This window comes from Lepisma saccharinum, chromosome 6 (assembly GCF_977018435.1).
Source record: "Lepisma saccharinum chromosome 6, izLepSacc3.1, whole genome shotgun sequence".
NCBI classification, from domain to species: Eukaryota; Metazoa; Arthropoda; class Insecta; order Zygentoma; family Lepismatidae; genus Lepisma; species Lepisma saccharinum.
Genome location: NC_139234.1, coordinates 22,041,444 through 22,067,974, shown reverse-complemented (window position 1 = coordinate 22,067,974; position 26,531 = coordinate 22,041,444). Strand labels below are relative to the sequence as shown.

The window sequence follows — 26,531 nt, the reverse complement described above, 5'->3', positions numbered from 1 at the left end:
GTGCATTTTTAGAACTGAAGGAGTAACACAATTAGAGCATGTCCCACATATTTTTAAAACAAGGGGGACCGGGTTCGAATCCCGGCTTGTGTTCTCTGTGTGTCCCTTCATCAATTTCGCCATATCATCACCCATTCTTGTAGTCGCAATTAGCCAAAAGTGGCAGAAATGCGACGCTAAATACCACAAAGCAAATCAAATCCTATCTGCTCTAACATGAAGAGTAAAACTTCCTGGCATTATTGTTGAATGAGCCCCTTAGCTAGCGAAGGGAGCGTGGGTGATGCAATCAGCTGCTTGCTATGTAATCCTGTCTCTGTGTTGCCGAAACGTTCTTCAACATATCGTGCAAGTGTTTCCATCGTCAAGAAAGGGGAAAACCTCACAAATCGAAAGTAGAAAATAATGTTGTTGAAATGTTTGTAAACGAAGCAACGGAGGGAAGTTATAAATATGGGAATAAATATGGAAGTTATAAATATATTTAAAAAGCGTAAAGGGCAAGAGATCTAGGAATACTTCTGATCCTAAATTAACGTTTGCGTATCAGCTAGACAAAATAATAAGCGAACCCTACAAGCTTGTCGGATTTATTATTCGCATGAGCAGGGGCTTCAGAAACAAGCACTATAAAAACTATGTTATTTTCTAGTGGGTACAAAACTCGAATTTGGCTCGTCGTATGGAACACAAAGGTTCAAAAAGATGCCACAAATTTAGAACGTGTACTGTCAAAATTATTGAGATACATGAAATTCAAAACTGGAAGGCGAATACCTCAGTTTCGAATCATATAATAACCAAATATAGCAATTCTATATGGACAGACTTGACCACAGAAGGACGGTCAAGTCCTTACGCTACTTTGGATTTTTTTAACTGCAAACTTAGATATCTTCTGTGGCTTTCACAATTCAAAATACGAATTCCGAATATTAAAACACGACCCAAGCATGGAACCTTCTACGTGGGCAGAGCACGAACAAATGTCATGAAAAGATCACCTATTTGGAGAATGGGTGCGCTCTACAATGCTATAGAAGAAAAGCATCGATTTGTTCGCGATGTCATATTTGCAATTCAAGAAAACTGTTATGAAAACATTGGCTATACTCTGTCCCGGCTATCTCTGGAGCAGGGACGCGTATAGCGGCAGAAAAGGGGGGAAATCGAGTGGGCAAAGCGGAGCAGTACACGCTGCTGGGTTCACGTGTTCATTGGTGGAGCCGTCTCGCATCACTACTTGCGCAGAGATTTATTTTCGTTCGCTTGCTCCCCCGACAGAGTATAGAAAAACAAATTGAAATATGTTACCAAACTGTTCAGTATTGTTATTCTATGTGTTATGTAAGAAATTGTACTGCTATAATTTAAACTCTATAAATTGGTGTAAAACCGTTGAGTTCAATAATAATAAATGAATAAACATTAGAACACTCGGACAAATGGACGGGAAACATTTTCGTCTGCTGTGGCTGAATAAACGAATGACTGACCACTTTATTTCGCGAGTAGCCTGTGGTCTTCCTCTTACTGGTACGACCGTAGGCACCAAACTAATATTCGACTACTTTTGTTTCTACAAACAAACGGTTGTTGTTTTAAGACTCGAGACCAAAATGAGACTCTCGTTTAGAAGTCGAGGTTAGATCCTGAACGAGACAAACAATTGGTAGTTTAATCCACAGCAAGATGAGCGCAAAGGAAATATTAACGCAGTAGCACGTTCGCGAAGACACAGCTGTTCATTCTAGATTAAATCCTGCGGAATTGAATCTGCCTTCCCGATATTCCGTACATGATCCGGAGCGAGGTCTTCGTATCCAGTGCAGAACATTCCTCAAAATGCTGGCAATCTGGCCGACGAATGTAGAAACAAGATAAGCAGAAGGTGGCTGTTTTAGCGGATTGGCTGAGTAAATCCGTACCAATTCGAATTAATATTTGTTCTCACGTTCTAAACAATAATTTCCCGGGTTCGAGTCCCGGCCTGGGGGTGGGTGTTGGGAGGGTTCTTTCATCAATTTTACCTAATCATCACTCATCCTCATCGTCGCCATTTGTCAAAAGTGGTATAAAAATAGACACACACACACAATACAAATACAACAAATAATAATAATAAAAATGAGAGCTCATCATCTTTTCTGTTTCTATTTTAGTCGAGTGATGAATATGATCAATGATGATATAGGCCTACATGAAGCGACAAATCCCACACCCATGCCTTGCCCAAGGTTTAAACCTTAGACCTCTGGTTTTGTGTCAGTTACGCTCACCACTCCGTCACATAGGCAAGTGCATATCGTATTACGAGTTATTTTCAATTTGTTTGTATTTAATGTCGCGTTCCTTCGTCTCTACGTTAATCGCGAAGTTGTGGCTAATAAAGTTTAGATCAAATAGATGGGGAATCGTGAGTCATTAAAAGCACGTGGTCTCCGATTTAACCACCCTCCTCTCCCCCCGGCTCTCTCTCTCCCCCTTATTTCTATGCTAATCTTAATCTCTCTCTTTTTCTCTCTCTTTTCTATTTTCCTCTTTCTTTTTCTCTCCCCATCCCCTCTCTATAGCTTTATGGGTGCGTGTGTCTGGCTGTCTGGTTGGCGAATTTTTTTTCCAGTCAACTTGTGAATGCGAGTTCATTTCTTGCTCTCTGATTGGCTGTTGGAAAGTTACTGTGCTCTGATTGTGAGAATATCTTATTTCCTATTTTCAGCGCAAATTTGCTGCTTTCTAACCTAACCTAACCTAACGTACAGCGCAAATAAGATATTCTCATAATCAGAGCACCGTAACTTTCCAACAGCCAATCAGAGAGCAAGAAATGAACTCGCATTCACAAGTTGACTGGAAAAAGAAAAAGCGCGTCTGGCTGTGGATGTGGGGGTCACTTAAATATATAAAATTTCTATGGAGGTAAAATAACACACAATACAAATGCAACAAATAATTACTGAAAAATTATACACAATGTTTATAAGCACAGGAGAACACTTTACTTTCATTACTTTATCGAGGTAATATAACAAAAAATACCTCAAAATCGGAGTTAATTGCAACTCGAGCAATATATGCATATTTTTTTTAAGTAGAAAAACAGTTTTTAAGATATCAAATGTTTCCATGCAAATTCACGGAAAATAATCATAACTTTTGAACTGAAATCCATAATTTGTTTGTTTGTCTTATGTCACATCAATTTTTATTCACAATTTTTGCATGTAATGAACAACATCTACAAAATTATAATTGTTACAGTTTTGAACTTTCCATTCCCCTTCTTCCACTATCATGGCTTTTTGAAATTTCGATATTTCATCTTACTGTTGATCGTCGACGGGTGGGTAGGCATCCAGCAGAGACTTGACTGTGAGCACCATTTCGACTTCCTCCGCCGTCACCTTATCCTTCGTGTAGAACTGGACTGTTCTTTGTTCTGTGGTCATCATGAAACCGTTGTCTGAGAATCGTCCCCTGATGCCTTGAACTTCCAACCAGACGAAAGGCGCCACTGTGTCGGTGGAGAGCTCGATATCGAAGACGGAAGCGTAATTGTCGGCAGCTACGTCAGAGAGCGTCACGCTGTTTACCTGAGCATAGAAGAAAAAATACAGAAGTGAGTAACGCACATACAGTCCGTCTGAGTTAATCGCGACCATTGCGCATGCGCTAACTGGACGAGTCCACTGTCAAAATAAGGGTGAATGCTGCAAGTGGAACGCAGACGAGGAAGCAGGTTCTGCGTTAGTGGCAACCATCGGCGCAGGTGCGCACGCGCTAACTGGACGAGTCCACTGGCATAATAGGGGTGACGGGTGCAAGTGGAACGGATACGGGAACCAGGTTCAGTGAAAATCGTCTACTGCTGAAACATCATTCATTCAAGTTTCACACATAGTGACCGACGTTCGAGTAAGTTCAGTCGTGATAGACTTTCGGTGCTGTTTGCATTTAATACGATTGTAAATATATTTGCGATTAATTTATACATTTAAATACGCTATAAGAAGTTAACTGGAGAAATGATCTAGGAACATCGAAACGAGTTTATCTTCTGATCGGCCATTCGCCACCGTTTTGATGTCTGATCCTGGTTCACGATACTAACGCTTCGACTGCAGGCAGTTGTTTTTGACAGAAAAAGAGTGGAAAGTGATATCGAGGGCGTGTAAACGCTAGAGATGTTGGGTGTACATGCTGATAATTCGAGAACTGTGTAAAAACTTCAATAATAATAATAATAATAATAATTTGTGGTGCAAAGTCATAATGTGTCTAAATACTTTCTACCACAGAAAACATATATAAATGTCATAGTATATTACGTGCAAGTGCAAGGTAAATTAGAACAGAGCAATATTACGATATTGCTACATGGCGTTGGAACTGGAAATATCATTGTATAAATTTACGACAATACACGTTACTGGCTATTTACACGACACGACAATATAAATATATAAGAAATGAAAAATTCAAATACTTACCACAGACATGATATATCAGTAGCATCAAAATCGAATGCTTTTGGTAAGGAATTAAAGTATCGTAGAAGGTTCCATGCTTTCTCCCTCTCCTTTTGTGTTGTGCCGTCAGTTCTTTTTTAATATTATTATTTTCTTTACACTCTACTACATACTTATACTCGTCGACATGGTTGATTAGTACATCCCCAAGTTTTCAGCCCGAATTACTTTTATTCTCCTACATGTTGGTACTTTAACACATCACACTACTCCATGCGGTTCTTGATTGTAATTTGTTTCAGCCAACCAATCAGGAATAGCCATTACAAATTAATCTCGGATCAGTTGAACGGAATCTCGCGAACGTCGTTTTTCGTTGGAGCAGTGCAAATCTTTAAACCAAGTTCATTTAGGGTGGATTAAAATTGATCTCGTTCATCTGAACTTCGAAATAATCGGCGTTGATGCACACAGCCATAGGACCGTCAATTTCATCTACCATCCAACTACCGTGCCGTAACCACATCAGCAAATACGTAGTTAATCTCCAATGTATAATCATTTCTATCTTTTTGCAGGATAAAATATTCAAATTTAAATAAAAGACGCTTGCGTTCCGTTTCTATAAATTAACAGACTGTTAAATTTTAACAGTAGAATATTGTAAATTTAACATTGTAATTCCCTACGACAAGAAATAGAAGATTTTGATGACATGTTCTACACAATATAAGAGTACCTGAATGTTGGCTTTGGTTAGTCCTACCACATCATCAAAACTTGCGTGGAAAAGGAAATTATCTGGACTGACGTCGGCGTTGGATGAATCTGTCAGAGTGACTCGAAGAAAGACGCTGTCGGCTGTTTGGTTAATTGTTGCTAGAATCTCTCCTAAATCTCGGCGGTATATCTCTTCAGCACTTTCAGGTTTTGCCTGAGAAGAAACAATAGAACATCAATCAATAGAACTACTCCACGATTAATATCAAAACTATGATAATCTTTTGATTACACCACCTTAAATTTGTTTAATAAGTGCAAGAGAGATGACAGTTCGAAGAATTATAACACATCTCGTGTGTTGCTTGATGAAATACCACATTGTTGCACCATACATCATTGACAATCATTCACTGTCTTCAATCGGCATCCAAATTTAATATATGCCATGGACTCTCAATAATATTATAAACAAGCGTAAATAATAATCAAACCCTAACTTTTACCACCTAGTACAGTCACGGACATTTCTAGTTTGTAACAATCCCATTGAAAGTCTGCAAGGTCGTTACAATCCAGAAATGTCCGTGACTGTACATACTACATCATGGTGACAATTTAAAATAACATTTCACACTTTTTAACTTTCAACTCAGCTTTCATTAACGACTAACCGAAAGAAACAAGCTGAAGAATGTCGAATGCTAAATAACTGAGAGTCGACGTCATTGATGATAACAATAGATTCAACTAATAGGTTTACCCAGGTTTACCTGCACTTGCGAAATGGAGTCCTTGTATAATGGTGTGAGGGTATCCCATCCGTATACTTCCACTGTAAAGATGAGGTCGTCCAAAGGCGAGAGAAGGTCAGATATCAAATAGACGACTAGCTGATCTTCATCCACTAGTGGAGACACAAGTACTGGAGCATAAAATCGAATGGCGTAGTAGTGAAGCATCTTCCACCGGCCTCCGTGCTCTGAAAAGACAAGAAGTGAATGAGCAGGTGACTTCCTGTGACGGTGGATGTAGATGTAGAGGCTCTCTCAGATCACATGGAGAAGATTCTGAACTTTAGAGAGTTACTGAGTTGTAGACACTGTGCGAATGAAGCTTTGTTTTGGGAAATGCCTACTCACTCAATGGTGTTTTTCTGATTTCATTTCTGGCGCAATGCCGTATTTAGAGGGGTCCAGGGGGTCCGGACACACGCCCGAAAGATTTACTAAGTACAAAAATTAAGTAATGAAAATAATGGATTAATGAAATCACTAAAATTAAATAATGAAAATATACTTTTTCTTTATTCGAGGATTATTTATTTCCTACAAACTAATTGGAAGGAAAGGATTATATTGTGATCATACGACTTTGAATGATAGTAGAAGATGATTTATTTCAGATCTATTACTACTTGCAACGTAACATTCATAAAATATCACCAGGGACTTTACTTTTCGTCAACTGTATCTAACATCCTTTTTTATAATCAATAAATATTCAAATCTTTATCTATTTGACATTAATTCCCTTGCAGGTTTTTATTTACCAATTTTGCACGTAAGCTAGATAATGAATACGTGCTGTTATGTCACTATTCTTATACCGTCCTTTTACCTATTCATGTAATAAAAATGTATTAATTAATTTGAATATTTTAATTAATAATATTTTCATTAATTTAATGTAATAATTATTCTTGTTTAAACATTATTATTATTACTTTTAGACACTTGGTTCGGACCCCCCCCCCCGAAACATATTTCTAGATACGTGTCTGTTCTGGAGGTAGGATTTTTTAGTTCGCGAATTTGTATATGGTACTAGTTAGTAAACTAAATTTTTGCCTTGCGATTCTAAGTACCTTAGTAAATTGATTCTAACCTGAGTCGTTAAATTTTATGATCACATTTAAACGTAATTTAGGAACACTTGGAATATTTACATTCTAAGAAAACCCAAACTCATGCATAAAAACAAAAAGAGATATCGAACTAGTAACATCGAAAACTTGACCAAATGTATATATTTCCAAGTTCACACTTAATGCCCATCTAATCTACCAACAAGTTTCTCGTGAACACCTTAATACATGTAAAATATCAGCTCTGTGCCATGAAAACTTAAGTGGGAAACAGCCTGCTGTTGTCTCGACTTGGTAAGGTTCCTCAGTTTCAGAATGGTGTCCTTCTTTAATCCACAAGGTTGGTTAGTTTCAGAATGGTGCCCTACTTTAATCCACAAGGTTGGTTAGTTTCAGAATGGTGTCCTTCTTTAATCCACAAGGTTGATTAGTTTCAAAATGGTGTCCTTCTTTAATCCACAAGGTTGGTTAGTTTCAGAATGGTGTCCTTCTTTAATCCACAAGGTTGGTTAGTTTCAGAATGGTGTCCTCCTTTAATCCACAAGGTTGGTTAGTTTCAGAATGGTGTCCTTCTTTAATACACAAGGTTGGTTAGTTTCAGAATGGTGTCCTTCTTTAATCCACAAGGTTGGTTAGTTTCAGAATGGTGCCCTACTTTAATCCACAAGGTTGGTTAGTTTCAGAATGGTGTCCTTCTTTAATCCACAAGGTTGGTTAGTTTCAGAATGGTGTCCTCCTTTAATCCACAAGGTTGGTTAGTTTCAGAATGGTGTCCTTCTTTAATCCACAAGGTTGGTTAGTTTCAGAATGGTGTCCTTCTTTAATACACAAGGTTGGTTAGTTTCAGAATGATGTCCTTCTTTAATCCACAAGGTTGGTTAGTTTCAGAATGGTGTCCTTCTTTAATCCACAAGGTTGGTTAGTTTCAGAATGGTGTCCTTCTTTAATCCACAAGGTTGGTTAGTTTCAGAATGATGTCCTTCTTCAATCCACAAGGTTGGTTAGTTTCAGAATGGTGTCCTCCTCTAATCCACAAGGTTGGTTAGTTTCAGAATGGTGCCCTCCTTTAATCCATAAGGTTGGTTAGTTTCAAAATGGTGTCCTTCTTTAATCCACAAGGTTGGTTAGTTTCAAAATGGTGTCCTTCTTTAATCCACAAGGTTGGTTAGTTTCAGAATGGTGTCCTCCTTTAATTCACAAGGTTGGTTAGTTTCAGAATGGTGTCCTTCTTTAATCCATAAGGTTGGTTAGTTTCAGAATGGTGTCCTTCTTTAAATCACAAGCCTGCATACTTTTCGGCAGGGAAATCTTTGATGACTGGACCGTTATCGGGTACGAATGATTTTTCAATTGTGTTCGTTACATAGTTTAGAAATGGTATAATATATGTTTCAATATATTTTCTTTGTAATCCCTGGTAGGGAAAAAATATTTTTCTTTTACTGGGATAAATTTCTTTGCGGTGGGGAAATTCCCGGCACCCCCCCCCTTAATTTACACACTGGTTGTAGATAGGGACCTTGATTTCTCGCAAACATGATAACACGAAAACTAATTTCGTTAATTTAAATTGAATTAATATTAATCATAAGTTACCTATCGAAGCCCAAGTGGGAGCTTGCCATATGTCATTCAGCTGCCAATAGAGGGATCCCATGGTGTTCCCTCTACCGTCACTTGTCAATTCAGTTCTGTGTCGACGATAAAATTCTGCTTCGGTCTTAGTGGACATTGCCTGGTTTATCTGCAAAAAAATTAAATAAATATTTGAATTCTACCACTTAATCTTGTATACAAATTCGTTTCAATAATGTTTAAAGGCACAAAAACAAATTGGAATTATCTCCAACTCCAGTTTAGCATTGTACATTGTTATTCGGGATTCTCCTATGAATTAGTGGTAAGGCCTTGCAATCAAGGGGTCCCAGTTTCCATACCCAATGGATGTTCATAGTGTATCCCACTTTAAACTATACTTCCAGTCATAAAGTGGACTCAAAAATAAAGTTTGACTTTGTTATTAACTTTGAAATAAGAAAAGGTGTTTCCAAGTATTTCAGGCATTATATAGCTATATATATATATATGTGTGGGGGGGTGTTTGTGCGTAAGTATTTAAAAAGAATACATCAGGAATACTACCTTTGCACTTTAGACTGGTTGCAGACTACTTATAGCTGATAGGTGGCACTTTCTAATCTGTTTCTTCATAAGCAAATTAGTATAACTTTGAATTACAAGTTTATCGAATTTTCTATATCCTGTTACGTACTCTATCGGTACCGGTAAGAATGAATATTCCAAACATGATTATCAGACCCGTAGCTAGAGAGTTTTGCACACGGCCGAGAATGGATTTTGGTGTATCCCCCCCTTAATACAAATGTTTTCTCCAAACCTCAGTTCATTTCTTATATTCGATAAATGTTCAAAAAATTTCATTTGACATTATGTATGTTTTCTGTTCTACAATATATATAATAGTATTGCTAATAAAGTAGCATTGTAAAAATTTGGCACGTATACTTTACTTTAAACATAATACAACACCACGACTAAAGTATGTGTATTCTATGTCTCTCAGTGCAGATATAGTATACCTTCACCATTACTTAATCAGAGCACCAAAAACTCCTTTCTCTATTTTCACTTGTCTTGGATCTTCGAAACGCCTCTGCACATACTTTAAGCTTTTGTTATATCTTAAATATCACACCATAAGGTAGAAAAATAGATGCAAAATCTGATTTAAAAGTCTGAGTTGTGACTCTTGTAGAATTGGTAGTATTGCAGAAACATTTAGAGAATTGAATCCTTGCAAACTAACAATAATATTAGTGGAATAGGTTTGATTGATTTGTTGTTTTAAGTCCACTTTATGCACAGTAAGGCTAATCGGCACTGAACCTACAGTTTAAAGTGGGATCTGATCCACTATGTGCCACTATCTACGGATCTCACCACCAAAGGTTCATGGTTCGAGTCCCGGCCTGACTGTGGTTGTTCGTTTTCTTTGTACTTATTTCCTCAATTTCGTCTACTCATCACATTAACCTAAAAAAAAGTAGGGAAGCGACATAAAATATGTGAAATAAAAAAAGCTGAAGAAATTGGTTATTATTTAAAAAAATTGAACGAAATATATTTTTTCATCATGTTAATCGTGACGGTGATGATATTGATGAAGCATCAACGATATGGATTTTGAACCTAACCACTTCGTCATAGAGGCCGGCACACACGACATAATTACCTGTGTGAGGTATATCATCCCCTTGAAGCCTTCAGCTGTTGCTAACTGTTCTTCCGTGGGGGCTGTAAAGTGGTGTCTGATTTCAATTAGCATCTCGTCCTGCCCTGACGGGTGGTGCTGTCTGTTCTCCGTGAAGTTGCTATAGTACGACCAGTCTTCCTCGATGGACACTGATGCTATGGCTTCAAACGAAGGAAATGATTGGAAACCAAATTCAGATCCGAACCTTGTTGTGGGGTAGATTTTCCAGTCCCAACCATCTGATATGTAGTTATAGTAGTGCACTGAAATTAAAGTATTTCCTTTAAAATTTAAGGTTCCCTTTCTACATGTGATACCGGTTAAGAGTTTAGGCATGGGCATCCAGCATGGATGTTTCCTTGTATGGATTCCTTCATTAATTTCATCTAATTGTCATTCTGATCGTCACAATTAACCGAAAGAGGTCAAAATGCGACGTTGAGGAAGAAAAATGGAAATACTAGGAAAATACAATATAAAAACAATTTACTTCTATGCAAATTTAAGAAAATTAAATAATGGTAGCAAATATTTCATGCATTATTAATTGTAAAATTATTTAAAGGATTTCGAGCAGTATATATATATTTTTTATTTTAGTCGCTTTCCTATATGTAATATTAAATTGGAAAGCTTTGGGTGCCTAAAAAACTTAACCTGAACCTTCCCGTCTTTTATATAATTAATAACTATTGTAATGGCCACGAGTCATTTATGAGTTTGTTAGTCTTTAGACGATATTTTGGAAATATTCATGCATATTTGATGTTTTCGAGTGTTTCCCTGTCTATCGGTGTGCAAATAAAAGTTTGAAGGATATGAATTTGAGAATCGATCAATAGTTAAAAAGAATAAACTATTTTAATTTGATCAGTTTCAATGAAGATGTGTTTTTTCTCTTCTCAGTAAACAGTTTAATATTCTAAAAACTTTCAATCGCTCCTATTATAGAGTTTAAATTGAATTGTTTGCAAACTGTATCTCTTTAAATATAATTTAAGGTAATTTCTAAATAAAGGCAAATAGTATTTTACTGATTCACTTTGTCTAAAATTTAAATTAAGTCTCGTAAGACGCGTTGCTTAACCCTAAAATGTATAAAATACAATTTGAACACTTTCATCTCGCGTTCATTCTCATAATATGTTATAAAATGTGACTTTTTGTACAAACTGGTCATTTTTAGAAAATAGCTTTATTGATTTATTATAAAAATTTAAACTATTTGAAGTTTTTCTTTGTAGCTGATCAGTGGTGATTTATTCATTCTTACTTTTTGTACTTTTAACCACTGTGTTAATTTTAAAATACCAACGTTTCAGAAGCTGAATCTGCCTCCGTCTTCAGAGTAGTGTGTAGTCTCTTAAATCATATGGTGTCTATAAATGGTTGCCCTGGAGGATTATTCTCGGTGGCCAAGGCTCCACCTCGTCTGTCGGTCACAAGGACCTCTATGTACATGAAGTTGCCAGGGAGGATTATCAGTGGCCCCGGCTCCACTTCGTCGGGTGGCCATGTCAAGACCTAGTTTTGTATGGAGGTTACCAGGGAGGATTATGTCAGATTATGTACGTTTCAAACACGTTCGTCATTGAAATTTTTCGTGACCAAACAAAGCAAATGCCTCTGTGTGACATTCAACCTTTAAAAATATATAAAAACTTTTTAAAAAGGCCTGATTTAGGCACATAAACCTAAAATAAGTTCTAACAAACAAAATAGGTTCTTTTAGGCACTATTTGCTGATGACATGGCATTATTCGCTGAGGATGAAATAACCATAAATAGTATGTTAGAAGAGTTAAACAGCAGCTGTGAGCAGTATGGGATGAAGATTAATGTAAAGAAGACAAAGGCAATGGTTATTGTACGGAAACCAAGGAATATTAATGTGAGAGGAAACAGTGAAAGAATCCAGCAAGTGGATAGCTTCAAGTACCTCGGATGCACTATAAGCAGTGACATGAGCTGCAAACAAGAAGTGAAAATGAGAATCGCAATAGCAAAAGAAGCTTTCAAAAGAAGAAAAAATGTTTTTTGTGGACCCATGGACATAGGTCTGAAGGAAGAGATTAGTGAAATGTCTTGTGTGTAGTGTAGCACTATATGGTGCAGAAACCTGGACGTTGAGAAGAAATGAAGAGAAACGACTCGAAGCTTTTGAAATGTGGACATGGTGAAAAATGGAGCGTGTAAAATGGACGGACAAGGTAAGAAACGAAGCCGTTCTGAAAAGAGTTGGTGAAAAAATATCTATACTGGAGACCATCAAGAAGAGGAAAAGAAACTGGTTAGGACACTGTCTAAGAAGGAACTGCCTGCTAAGAGATGCCTTGGTGGGAATGGTTGAAGGAAGAAAAGTCCGTGGAAGAAAGAGATATCAGCTTATGGATGATATTAAATTAACTGGGTCGTATGCTATTACGAAGCGTAAGGCGGAGAATAGGGAAAGCTGGAGATTGCAGTGAAAAACCTGCCAATTAGGCAGAAAACAATGAATGAATGAAAATACTTCATCAGTTGTTGCATTTTCTAACGAAACCCTGACATAGCTTATTATGTCTTACATACCTGTAAAGGAAAAAATAGGTTAAAAGCCTAAAATCCTAGGTCTAGTGATAATATGCAAGATACAACCGCACATACAGTCACCGTAGAGAGGACTAGATGGATCCTTTCCAACATATCCTTCCGCTTCGCTTTGTTTCCCATTGGTTGGACTTGATGTAACGAATCCACGTGATTGGTCCTCTTCCAGAACAAGTCGGCGTATTGTGTCAGCATAGAGTTTCACATAGTCGTTGTAGTACAGTTCGTAATTACTGCCTGTGCCATACCTTTTGATTAAAAAAAAAAAAAAAAAAAAGAATTTCAAACTTGCGTGAATTTTCAATGAGACTCTTAACTAAGGACGTAATAGGTGGAACTGAGACGAGATGGAACGAGACTCGGTATGGTCTCCTCTCGTCTCGAGTCGTGTCTTGTTCTTGTCTCGTATCCGTTTCTTTTCGAATGTCGAAATAATTATTGCAAAGTACGAATAAAATATTTACTGCAACACATTAAAAACTTTCCATGCAGTTGTAGGGTAAGTACTTGGATTCATGTTGTCTGAAGCTACAGACAAAATTCTGGGCTGCTAATGTTGCCAACTAAGATTATATATCACTAATATGCCACCACATCCGCATATCGACCATAAACCCATCAGTGCTGCACGTGGCAAATCACAAATAAGCATGGAACCAACCCGAAAGCTTCGAATTTGTGGCTCTGAGATAATTTCTTATTAAATTTATTTCTCCAGAATTGGTATTCTGGTATTCTGGAAGAAATTCACTCCGACTTGAGCCAGTAATTCATTCCTGCATGGGAATGAACTGGCAAATCAAAAGCATTATAAACTGTCTCAATAGGTAAGACTTCATAACGCAGGAAATCTGGTGTGAATATCTCTCACAGTTTTTATGGTATAAAGACTTAGTTAGGGTTCAATGACTTTCGAGACACCCGTCACCTCACACTGAGGACAAAGTTTTCCTGGTGCTGACTGGTACATTCCACACTTGGATGGCTACTGCAAGTCAACTGAATAGGTCACACGAACAAAAACAAAAATTTTCAGGAGACAAAAGTAGCGTATTTAATATACAGGGTGAGTCACCTTAAATTACCACCGGAAATATTTCGCGAACAACAATAAATATTGAAAAACTGCTTTCGCAGATATATAGGTATGATAGGGGCTCATGAAATTACGTTCAACTACGTAAGGAAGTACGATTTTCAACACAAACTTAGTTTTTTATGGAAACCTTATTTTTCACAGCTCATTTGAGAGTACAGTAAAAATCATAAAGAATGGCGTTTGTTACATTGTAATACGTCAAGTAGTTCTCAAGTAATTGTAACGTGAAGTTGACACTTGAAACAAACATTCTCACAAGTTGATTTGTGTGTCGTAACATACATACCCCCCTTTCGACGCCATTCGTGTATCGTAACAAACATGTTACTCTTCTGCATACTGTGCGTTGTGCTTAGGAAAGTTGTTACGTTCCATCAACTGCGGGTTATAATAAAATGTGTAGTTTGTACATAAGTAAGCTTTGACAAATTATCTAAAAGGTTCTGATACATCTTTCTTAGTTAACAAATACTTGTTATTTAAAAAGTATAAATTTTAAACATTCCGCCATCGGTTACGTACATAAATGTTAATACATTAACATCATTCTAATCTTTAATTGGCGTTCATTTATTTACGTCATAATTTTTAGCACATTAGAACAATCAACTCTTCTTGTTTGGTCATGACTAATCTTTAAGTTTTCAACTTTTAAACTTTGCAGCTTATACATTTTTTCCTTCAAATTGATTTATCAAATTTATCAAATAAAGCAAGGGCGTAACAAAGTGCACTAATTAACAAGACGTTTGTGATAGTGTACGTACGTCAGAACTGTTGCTGAGAAAATAGTATTTTCAGGTTCTGAAAAGGCCGGGATGATACTTATCTATGGCAAGTGTAGGAAAAATGCAGAACATGTGTGGAGGCTGTATGCGCGACGGCATTTGCGCTCGGCTCTGCGGACAGGCATAGTGGGGATGCGCCTTCAAGCTCAACCTCAGGTTACAATTACTAGAGAACTACTTGACGTATTACAATGTAACAAACGCCATTCTTAATGATTTTTTTCCGTACTTTCAAATGAGCTGAAAATAAAATGGGTTTCCATTTAAAAAAATTAAGTTTGTGTTGAAAATCTTACTTCCTTACGTAGTTGAACGTATTGTGTCCACTAATTTTATGAGCCCCTCTCATACCTATATATCTGCGAAAACAGTTTTTCAATATTTATTGTTGTTCACGAAATATTTCCGGTGGTAATTTTAGGTGACTTACCAGAAATATGTACTATTTTGAAGTAAATCCTTTAATTTTCTGTTGATACCATGGTACACTGACCAAAACAATTTCTTTGTTATTGGGGTGGTATTTTAAATGCAGTGAAATGTATTTCTTTACAGAGAGAACAACGTTGTAACCAGCTGTCAGGCTGTTGGTCACAGCGTTGTTCTTGATAAGGCACACAAGCTAACGGAGATCTTCTGAAGGTATAAGATAGGTGAGCCAAAGGTAGCCGGTGTTTCCAAGGTTACATTACGAAGATCACATTAGTATTTAACGCAGCTAAAAATTGCCCCACGTTAATATACCCAGACCCCTTCAGGTGCACCATGCAGAAAACGAACTGTCTTGGGTTGCCAACAGCCATTTTATTTAAGTTTTTGTGGAATGCCTGGCGTCGTAGGGACTGTGCAGACCAGTCCTCCACGGAGGTCGGCTATTCGTCTTTACTGTACGTAATGCATATGACAATCAAAAGTTTGATACCAATGATATAGAGACGTCAATAAACATGAATAAATATGTTTTCTTGAGCACAAGCATCATTTTCTAAGCCAACCAAAATCCGTGGGCCACCTTTGGATGTAACGATTCTGTAATTCTTTTTTTAAAAAAAGTTATACAAAATATCCATTTGATACACGTTTATAATTAGTTATAGAAGTTATTTCTTTTAATTTCAGAAATTTATCTCTCATTTCAGATTTGTAAATTGCCCTAGAAGCTTAACTAGGGACACCTTTGGTTCACCTACCTTATTTGTTTCATTTAAGATTACAGAAAACACAAAAAGTAAGTTGAAATGAAAGTATAGTGGATAAACAGAGTCAAAGCTTTAGCATCCTATTTTTAGCTTGTCGCTCATCCAGGGGTGCCCACAGGGGGGTTTCATGACGCGCCTGTGTCATGGGAATTTTTGAGGGGGACAAAATTTTATACCAATTCTATATATCTTCACACAAGAATGAGGGGGATCGCATCGTTTGATTGACTTGTTACTGATTTTTAGTTTTGGTTATTATGTTTAGTTTTTCTACCTACCTGTGGGTGATCGCGGCGATAGGGTTGAAATGAAACACCACCTCTTATGCCTTTAGGATCGGTTTGGATGGAGGGGGGTGTGGTATATGCATTAATACAAGGTTAGTGGAGCAAACAAACTGTGCAGAATAGGGTTGGTTAACAATGACAGTGAGCCTAAAGTTTCTAAAGTAAACATATATTGCTTAAATATGTCTGTATTATACAGTAACGCAATTACAGGGGGGCCAGGGGCCTTCGACAGAAGTCAATTCTAGGGTAGCAAGGGGGGCACAGAGGAGCAATTACCCCTTCAATTCCAAATTTTATGCAAATAAAAATTCATTTTGTAAAATTTTCTTGCTTGCTTCGCTTGCATTATCTGCTTTTCTTGTTTTCGTCAAGTTCAGAGCTGTAGCTAGCGCCGGCGGGAGTCGGCCATGAGCGTCGAATGATCTAAAAAAAATGGTGTAAAAGAGAGAATGCCATGGCGTCCAGTGAAATTATTTGTGTCCTATTAAATCAATATTGTTTTCCATTGCAAAAATTGGATCTAAAAATTTTCTTTCTCGCTTCGCTCGCTCTTATTTTCTGTAATGTAATATGTTTAAATAATATTTGTTGTATATTTGTATTGAATAAGCTTTGAATACGTACACAATGTAGTGTTAGCTTGTTGCATATGCATTTTTTCTATTTAATGTCGCTCCATGTTGCATGTGTAAAACATATGTTATACATGAAAGTTAAGTATCTTCGGAATGCATTTATCATTCATTTTTTGCCATTCAAAAATACGGTTTGTGTGCTTGATTTCCATTATTAGCTAATGTGAAATTGGTGGTGTTGAAAAAATATTTCAAATCGTTTATTCCAAACAATTGCTTTAGCACAGATTTCTACCCCCTTTTTTGTGTAATTTATGAGGATAATAACGTCTTTGATACTACTACTGGTAATAATAATAATAATAATAATAATAAACCATAACTAATGTTATTATTATTATTGGTACGTTTATCCTGGTACTTTCTCCCCGCAGACAAAAATTCGTGGTTGCACCTCTTGTATTTTTTTTCTGCAAATTTTGTCTGACAAAAATAATTTGAGTAATTCATTCGGCATAAACGGGGGGGGGGGAAATGTTCTACCTTTTGGGGGGAGTGCGGCATGGGCCCCTGAAACCAACTATAAGCCGTGGGCCACCTTTGAGACCCACGGGCCACCTTGGGAACAGATGTAACCATTTTATAATTATTTTTTTAAAAAAAAGTTATACAAAATATCCATTTGGTACACGTTGATAAATAATTAGTTATAGAAGTTATTTATTTTAATTTCAGAAATTTATCTCTTATCATAATACGCACAAAAGTCATCCAGTTATATTGTATCGTAATTATTCTAGCTTCACTGCATCAACGTTGAATGTACCAACACATATGAAGCAGATGCTGTTTCTTAACTGTCCTCGGGATATGGATGGTCCCGTTGTATGTGTTGGTTACGTTCACAATGTTTACTTGCGGCAAATATATGTTTCCAGATCCTCACTGCTTCCAAGGCACAGAGTAACGAAGCTAGAATAATGACGATACAACGTTGTCTACTCATCAGTTTCAAGGTAATATTCCACAAACTGGCTTCCTTCTCTTGGATGTATAAGGGTTTCCACCCTGAGGGCTTCTCTCTTGTCATCCTTTCATTCACTTACCTTTATTTTGTGTCTTCTGCCCTTATTGATCTTTTTTCAAGCAGAGGATGTGAACGATACTGAACTACAGTCAGCTATATTGCGTTGTATTGCAACGCTGTTCTTCCAAACAGATGTTGAGTGGCACAGAAAGTGCTGTCGTTTGTGTAACAAGTTAAAACTGATATCACTATCGCATCCATGATGCCGACCTCGGGGTGGAGCGGATAGCACATCACACTACGACGCCAGAGGTCCCGGGTTCGAATCCCGGCCTTGGCATGGATGTTTGTGAGTGTCCATTCATAAATTTCATCACTCATTACCATCTTCGCAAATTAGCCAAAAATGGCACAAAAGGTGAAGTTAAATAAAGCAAATCAATCAATCCACAATGATGAATACAATGTTGTTCCGTCTTTAGAACACTTTCGAAAAAACCGTTAGTCACAACGTTATTCGTGTGGCAGGTTCAATTGGGAATGACAGAATAAATTTCCAAATATCGACAAAGTGTCCAAATCTCTCGTAAATGTATATATATATTATGACGCAACAGTTTTCTGAGGGCCAGGGCTTGCCGAGTGGCTTTTTCATTGGGTGACGCGTGGTCAATGCATAGAATCCCATCGCAGCTGTTTTCTAGGTTTCAGGGCCAAAACACGCTACTGTCACGAGCCGGAATAAAATGCTGTAGCTATAATAATAATAAAAAAAAACAGCAGTCCCCGAGTGACGAGAGGTCGCCGAGGGATCCTTGAGCTAGCGGTCGAAGCTGGAAGTGGTTTGCTGGTGGCAGTGTTAAATCGGTCCGCGTGAAGGAGTTGGGAGAGCTAACCGAGGAGACAATCGACGGACCAACACAGCACCGTGCGGCGACCCAGTCGAGGAACCGCGAGACGAAGCAGGTATAGTGGATAATGGTGACAATTTGGTGATATCATTATCAGTTTTTGGATATCTTGAATTGGCTCGTGCTTAAGCGTAACACTGCTTCATATTTTCAAGTAGCTCCACAAATGTCCTCACGATACTGAGTGAAAAAAGATTATTTTAGCTCATATATATATATATTACATAAGGGCTCTGCCGATGGCGTAGTGGTAACGTCGTCGAGGGATCCCCGTCTTGATAGCCGGATGAGGCACATTGCGTAGTGGTTCGGATCCCACTTTAAACTGTAGGTCTAGTCTCGATTAACCTGTATGTGCATAAAATATATGTGTGTGTATTGTACAGGGTAAGTCAAAAAGAATGAAACAACTTTACACAGCTATTATGGCATAACTATTTATGAATCAAACAAGGCACCAATGCAAAGAATAACTCTGAAGTTTTATTGCCACTTGGTGTGCCACTTATGTAGCTTTGCCGCTGCTCCGCCAGGATCGCTAGTGTGGCAAAATGCCAAGTGACCAGCAGAAGGTGTATTGTGTGTTGGAGTTAGCGAAGACTGATTCAATCACATTGGTGCAAAGACATTTCCGCATGCTTTTCTGTGGTAATGCAAATGTTTCACCCTTTCGAAAGATTTGCCAAAGTTCAAAGTGCGAACTGTTAGTACCTTCGAAACCGTTGACAACGACTTGATTACCGTTTGGATCTTTTCCGAGTTACACGTGGTTCCCATGTTGAATCTTTATAATGTGAGTAAAGCTTCCAGAGTTCTTCTTTATATTGATGCCTTGTCTGATTTTCTATCATAAATAGTAACGTCGTAATAACTGTGTAAAGTTTTTTTCATTCTTTTTGACTTACCCCATATATAACACATGTACGAGAATACTTACCAGTCTTGACGTAGAGCAGATTCGTTCTCGTTATTTGCTGCCCAGAGGCCGATGCTAGCGTGATGCTGGAGCCTACGAACCTGATGGACCACTTCTCTGGAAACACTCTCCAAAAATGCATCTGTTGCTGGGTACATGGAGCAAGCGAACATAAAGTCCTGCCAGATAATTATTCCATACTGGTCCGCTAGCTGGAATGTAGATAAAAGTTATAACTAATATATACATAGAGATTCATTAATAGAACATCAGCATTATTCGAAATTCAGCACCTTCTCTTTCGTTTATGGCATGAATCAGGGGTGATGGGTGTAATTTATAAACAGAAAAATCTCATCTCATCAGCTCCCACTTCACGGTTTGCAATTTTTTTAAAAAACAAAAGAACCTTTAATAGTCAAATCCAATATGTAGTAGAAAAAGTGATCGTCAATACAATACTACCGGTATAATAATAATTACTTGGTGCAATAATACAGATAACAGCGGCGATGGGACAGAATGACTGACGATGCGTCATCCAATTAGAAAGCCGATTAGTAAGACTTGGGCCTCAGTTTGCTGTTGCACCATTTAAGTTTAAATATAATAATAATAATGATAATAATATAAATGTTATCTTACAGACCGAAGATAGATGCTATTAAAAATAGTCACAAGTCCATTGATCTGTTCACAATACATAATGTAGTAAAACAAGAATCAAACATTATTTGATATCTTGTTTTGTCCTGACTAAATCATACTATCGAGGAAATAACAAAGTGCGTGTGAAAAAAATATTCGTTTCGAATTCAAAATAAAAATTCAAATGGAAACGAGAAAATTTCCATGAAATATTTAATATCCTTTTGCTTGATTTAAGAGGAAGAATGGATCTTAAACTCTTACTGAAATCACAATTTTCAACGTGCGATGGATAGGGTTCAAGTGAGAATTCAGTTGATAGTTGGCGCCACTTGCGAAGTTTCATTCTTTGAGGGGTGGTGGAGATAGAAAAGTCATTGGAATTTACCAACTAACACAGATGCAGTACAGTACCTCACAACCCAGTACCGGGAATGGTGTAATAAATTCGAGGAGGGAGTGAAATTGCTGTGTCCAAGGAACCTCTTCCAGATCTGCAAGTTGTGACCCCACACACTATTTTGACAGTCGGTTGGCTGCTTCAAGGTAATCGTCGCATCATATAACCAGTATTATCTATGCCGATCTATATATTTCAGAAGCATTTCACCCCTTACGAAAGAAAATATGCAAACATTAAAATCCTAGCCCTAATCATGATCTAAAACTTCTGTTTTTGTAAAGTACTACTCACATATGATTGTCTTGAGGTACACTACAATTGATGTGCACTCGCTAAATAAAAAATAGCTTTCATGTGAAACTTAAATACGCAAACATATCATACTATGGCATTAACGATCTCTTGAATGTCACAAGAGAAGTAGGCTGTTAAAATATGCTGCTGATTTTAAATCATATTAATTATTACACCCTGCCAATTTGCATTCCATGTGGTTATAGTGGGCCTATTAATCCTCACTATAAGGATAGCTATATTGCAGTTGCACTCATTTATCATGAATTCGCAGAAAATACTCTAAAATAGATAAATTAGAGATAGTTACTTACATCATAGAAAGCTTCAAGCTCATAGATGCCTCCTCCCCAGACTCGTAGCATATTCATGTTGGCCTCCTTTGCAGCATACAGCAAATCCGACAGATATTCTGTTGTTACTTGTTCGGGTAACACATGCGCTGGTATCCAGTTGGCACCTTTGGCAAAGAAAGGCTGGTCGTTCACTCTGAAGTAGAAAGACAGGCCCTCTGCAAGATACAGAAATTCAGTTACAACCCATTCCTTAAAAAAAGCGTCCTAATGTCAAATTTAAACGAAATGCACGGATTTCCCTTGTGTTACAAGTGTGGTCGTTTACGTGGAAGGTTCCAAAACTTTTGCAGAGCCTTGATATTAAGCAGGCTTAAGCAAATCGCTTGCACTTGTGGCTGCAAGATATCCGTGCGGGGCGAGTTTCACGCCTGCACACTGTGTCTCAAGGTCAGTAAACCGCAAAGACGCTGCCGTTGAGATGTAAAAGTGCTCCTTAACACATACCATCTACAATTCTTTCTGCCATGATTACAGTGTCACACTGCACTGTTCCTCGCGAGGCAGATGACGGGATGTTTTACACCGCACGAACGTGACCAACGAAGCCTCCTGCCTTGCCCACTTCCTCCTCCTATCGCCCCTCTTACAATGCTACAAACATAGCTGTTCTCTCTGTAGTCGACACTGCATACAAGAACGCTCTCTCACACATACGTCGGCTTGACCAAAGCTGATGTTAAAGCTAATGTATCCTCTCTCTTCAACTCTTCACAAGAAAAACAAGCTATTCGCGATTAAAATTATCCGATATGCCATCTGGTGAGATTTTCAGGAACCACTCCGCGTAGGACACCTCGCTGCACTTCGCGGTGTTGAAGCCGTTCAAAGCATGGGGAACATGCGAAAAAGTAGAGTATACTGTTCAGTTTTTTGCTCTAAATCGTTTTGTGGTTCAGGACAAGTTAAAAGCTTACATGTGTTTTCCACCCCGTGGAATCAACAAAATGAAATGTTTAAATAAAGCAGAGAAAACAACTGATTGACAAGATTGGCATAACTGAAATGCGGCAAGGAAATTACGAAGAATGTACGAGTCTGTTCACTCTATTTTCAGAAATAATCTTTCGGAAAGATGATTTTATTGCCATGAAAGTAAGTTTTGAATTGTTCTTTATGAATATAACACTTTTTTTTCGAAAACAATGTATTATGTATATAATTTGGAACAGGTGCAAGTCAATTAAGTGCAAAGATGAAAATAGTTTGACAATTAATTAATGTCCGTAATCATAAAGGTAAGTCAGAAAAACATAATTGACATGATGATGTTGCTGTTTCATTCAGTATGTTAATTTTCAGTGAAGACTGAAAATAGCCTCAATGAAATTGTTGTTATTATTATTATCATTATCCGGTGTTGTTATTAAACTAGCCTGCCTCTTTGGGGAAAAAACTGCAACAGCATTTTTTCATTTATTTCCTCCCAAGCTTTGCAATACATGTGAATTGCTTTATTTTCAAATCATTTCTGAGAGCCCCAGTTAGGCAGTTACAACCGAGGTGCAGTGCAGATGAAACAGCAACGCTTTGAAAAACCAGTGCGTATACATTAGTTTCGTGTGCGTTTTCCGTGTTATTTTTATTATCATAATTAAATGCTTCGCTCTCAGCACAGCTTCACCTTCGATATAGTTCCTGGAATTCACATCGCATTCGCAATATTTAAATATAACACGTAATTTAAACGTTTCTTCCATAACAGCAATGACAACACGCTGCTATTACGTACTGCTACTGAATGTAAACAAAGATCTATCCTACGTAGAGCGGCCATATTGGAAGCGACACTAGCGCTCAGGTGGTAATTTTAATAGCGAATAACAGCCATGTTGCCAATTCTTCACTTCTGGTTACAGTCCCTACACGAGCACGCGTTTGAGCGGAAAAATAACCAAATGAAGGCGCTGTAGTAGTCAAAATGTCCATCACCCAGAGGCGTCTCGTGAACGCATGCGCAGCATGCATCGCATGCGTTCACGAGACGCCTCTACCATCACCGTAATGATTCATTCTTTTTTTTCCACAACGTGCTGTTCAAGAATTAAAACAAAATGCAGGAATAAACAGAGGACAAAGCTCTGCTCCAGTGCAAGTACATTTCCATCACCTAAGAACACAGAATGAGGAATAAGAAAAGAAAAATTATAGCTATGTATGCGCACTGTTGCTGATTGCACAAGAATAAACTGTTACATGCTAATTTATACTAATACTAACTAATTACTTCATTACAAAAATAAGGACAGCTGTTCTATATGCTTACAATTCGATGATGTTAATAAATTGAATTACTTCAGATTTCAACTCACCAGATACTCCTTCAATGGGATCTTGGACCAATTCGATGGTTCTGAAGCCAAAAGTGACGGATCTGGAGTGTTCTTCTCCATCGCCTGTATACGACACCTCCACACTGTACAGACTCTGCTCGCCAAGACCATTAGGCCACCATTTATCTACTGCTCCACACTAAATGAAAATGGAACACCAATTGTTTATTCTTCAGATTGTGAAAAGTTATCATTTTTAAATCGAATTCATTGATTCAGTATTATTCTTGGATGTTCTTGTATCTTAAGAATATTTTAGTTGCATATCCGCAAACATAATAGTGAGTTGTTTGTTCCTTTCATCATCGGATTTTAAATATAAAGAGGTGAAGTGGAATGCGATGTATAAAGTTGACTGGACTGTCATCCAACTAAACTACTTTAAAACATGACCACGATCGTTTTTAAAGTGTAAAGATTATTACGCAGTTAACCGTAACGCATGGAATTTTGATAATTCAGTCTTTAAAAAATAAATTTATGGTGCACACAACTGCAACTTATAGTCATTAGGCCTATCTCTCCTTATGCATGATAAATATTCAATTTTACATTTCAAAGTTTTTCCCTTATGTATGAATACTGCACTTCAGACCTACAGTGTGTGTGGGGGGGGGGATGTGCGTGTGTGTGGAGTTTTAGGGATGACCTTCGCTATATGCACTCAAATGTCATGTAGTACTCTTCCACGCAGTACACCTTGGACTGCATTTGGCAGGCTAACGAGACTCTGGCGGCTAGATTCACAGTCAGTATAATCCTTTGGGGGGGTTGTTTTATGTCGTCCATGTGTGTTTGTGATTGTCCCTTCGTCCTTCGCATCTAATCAACACTGATCCCATCGTCGCGATTAGTCAAAAGTGACAAAAAAGAGACGTAGAATAAAGAAAATCAACATATACAGTATACATTCTCATTCAATTCACAGTGCAGATGAGTACCGTTACATCCCTTAATTGCAAACTAGCTGATTGCACGGCGTTGCCCGTGTATTTATTTATCCCAATCTTCTATTAGACAGGAATATAATGAATTCTAACTATAGTGTAAAATGAACTTGGAGTTGAACGGCATTGGGAGTGTCACTATTCATCTTAGCGACCCCGACAACTATGGATTCCACACTAATATCGGTCGTTTCGATTATTTTTACATGTCACCCCCTCCTACTCCCACCCCTAGGGGTGCTATCTTTCCAGATTGTAAATCATACGTGTACCAAGTTTGGTTGAAATCGCTCCAGGCGTTCGAGAGTTATGCCGGAACAAACAAACCTACACATATACACATGTACACATATACACACACACATTTTTATATAGATTAATAGGCATAGACTGTATAATTTTAACGGCAGAATATTCTATATATTACTGCAACTTCTAAGAGTGTACCCAATCCAACTAGAAGATACTTACATCAGCTGTAGACACATTAATGTTAACGGTCGCCTCAAGATTTGAGTCAGGACTCAAGGCGACTGTAGATGTAGAAGAAGTGCCGCAGGACAATGTAGTGGTGACGTCAAGGCTGGATACATCACTTGTAGCGACATCAAGAACGGCTACAACATTAACATTCCACGAATCATCTTCCGCCACTGTTGTTGTCACCAAAATGTCCCTAACCAAGGCTTGATCGAATGCTTCTAGCGATACGTTGTGCCTAGGAGACAAAATAGAAAAAGAATTGAACGTGTCATTGGTGCACAACAAAGAGACCTCACTCCCTTCTAGAAATGTCCAGAATCGGAGAAACATATGATTACCATCACTTGTTGATTTGAAATGTCTTAATTTGCAAATTATGTCAGGATTAAAGAATGGTGAATGCTTTAAGAACCTAGACCAGATTTGAGCAAATAGATTTATATTTGTGACTTGTTTGTTAATATTAAGTGTGAGAGAATGGTGTACGTGTTCTCAAGGTTATTAGAAGTATAGAGGTTGGGTAGATGGATTGTTTTCGTATTATGACGTAACGATGGTAGAAGGTGAATTTAACCACGAAACGAATAGGAAATCTATGTGCTAGTGTGAAATCTATGCAGATATCGAAAATGTCAGACAACTGAACACATGAAATCGAGTTCACAAATGTGTTTCCTGATATCAAGTTCTTCAAACCCATTTATAATTATTGGTTTCAGATAAATTGAAAATACTAAAGTATTACACATAACATGAAATAAAAACTATTGCCCAGTGATGAAAGGATTCTCTCTGGCTATCGAGCAGGTGAGTTGTTTAAAGGGTTGTCCAATGTTTAGAATGAGCAATATGAAAATTTGGTTTCAACATATTACAATATAACCACAAAATGTAAAACAAAGAATACACTCTATAGTGTAATTTGATGAAATTGAGTAAATCACTTTATGAGTTTCATGTTATCGTGGACCAATCGAAAAAGTTTATTACTTGTCCATAGTTTTATGACTTAGAGTTGTTGTCCAACCGTTTGATACCTACAGATTTTTCTAGTTCAAATTAATAATATCTGCACATTGAGACACATCATCGTTTAATATTATAGTGCTACATTAACTTTGCCGCAATTACGTCATTGCGCACAACAAACTTAAGGTGCCATCTTGGAATTAGGCGGGGTGTTGCTTCTTGTATAGGTGTAACAAATAGTTACTTAAAAAAGAGCTGTCAATTGGATAATTTAAATTAATATGTGTGATATTATGGTCTTGTTTGATTCATGCAAGTAAATGTAGGTACTTTTAATGTTATAAGTATGGCCCGTATACTGTGAATGGCTTAAGAAC

General features: G+C 37.6%; 1 protein-coding gene across 1 annotated transcript in view; it reads right to left on the bottom strand.

Annotated features, from left to right (window-relative positions):
* Positions 1-3,162: 3,162 nt before the first annotated feature.
* The window catches only part of LOC145989267 (beta-mannosidase-like), a 51,858-nt gene continuing 28,489 nt past the window's right edge, over positions 3,163-26,531 (bottom strand). Inside the window, exons 5-14 of the mRNA XM_083124592.1 lie at positions 25,174-25,420; positions 23,735-23,894; positions 21,384-21,580; positions 19,746-19,936; positions 12,977-13,167; positions 10,310-10,593; positions 8,653-8,800; positions 5,963-6,171; positions 5,209-5,403; positions 3,163-3,593 (exon numbers count right to left, since the gene is read on the bottom strand). Coding sequence (XP_082980718.1) covers positions 3,324-3,593; positions 5,209-5,403; positions 5,963-6,171; positions 8,653-8,800; positions 10,310-10,593; positions 12,977-13,167; positions 19,746-19,936; positions 21,384-21,580; positions 23,735-23,894; positions 25,174-25,420 — 2,092 coding nt within the window. The 3' untranslated portion in view covers positions 3,163-3,323. The remainder of the gene's footprint in view (positions 3,594-5,208; positions 5,404-5,962; positions 6,172-8,652; positions 8,801-10,309; positions 10,594-12,976; positions 13,168-19,745; positions 19,937-21,383; positions 21,581-23,734; positions 23,895-25,173; positions 25,421-26,531) is intronic.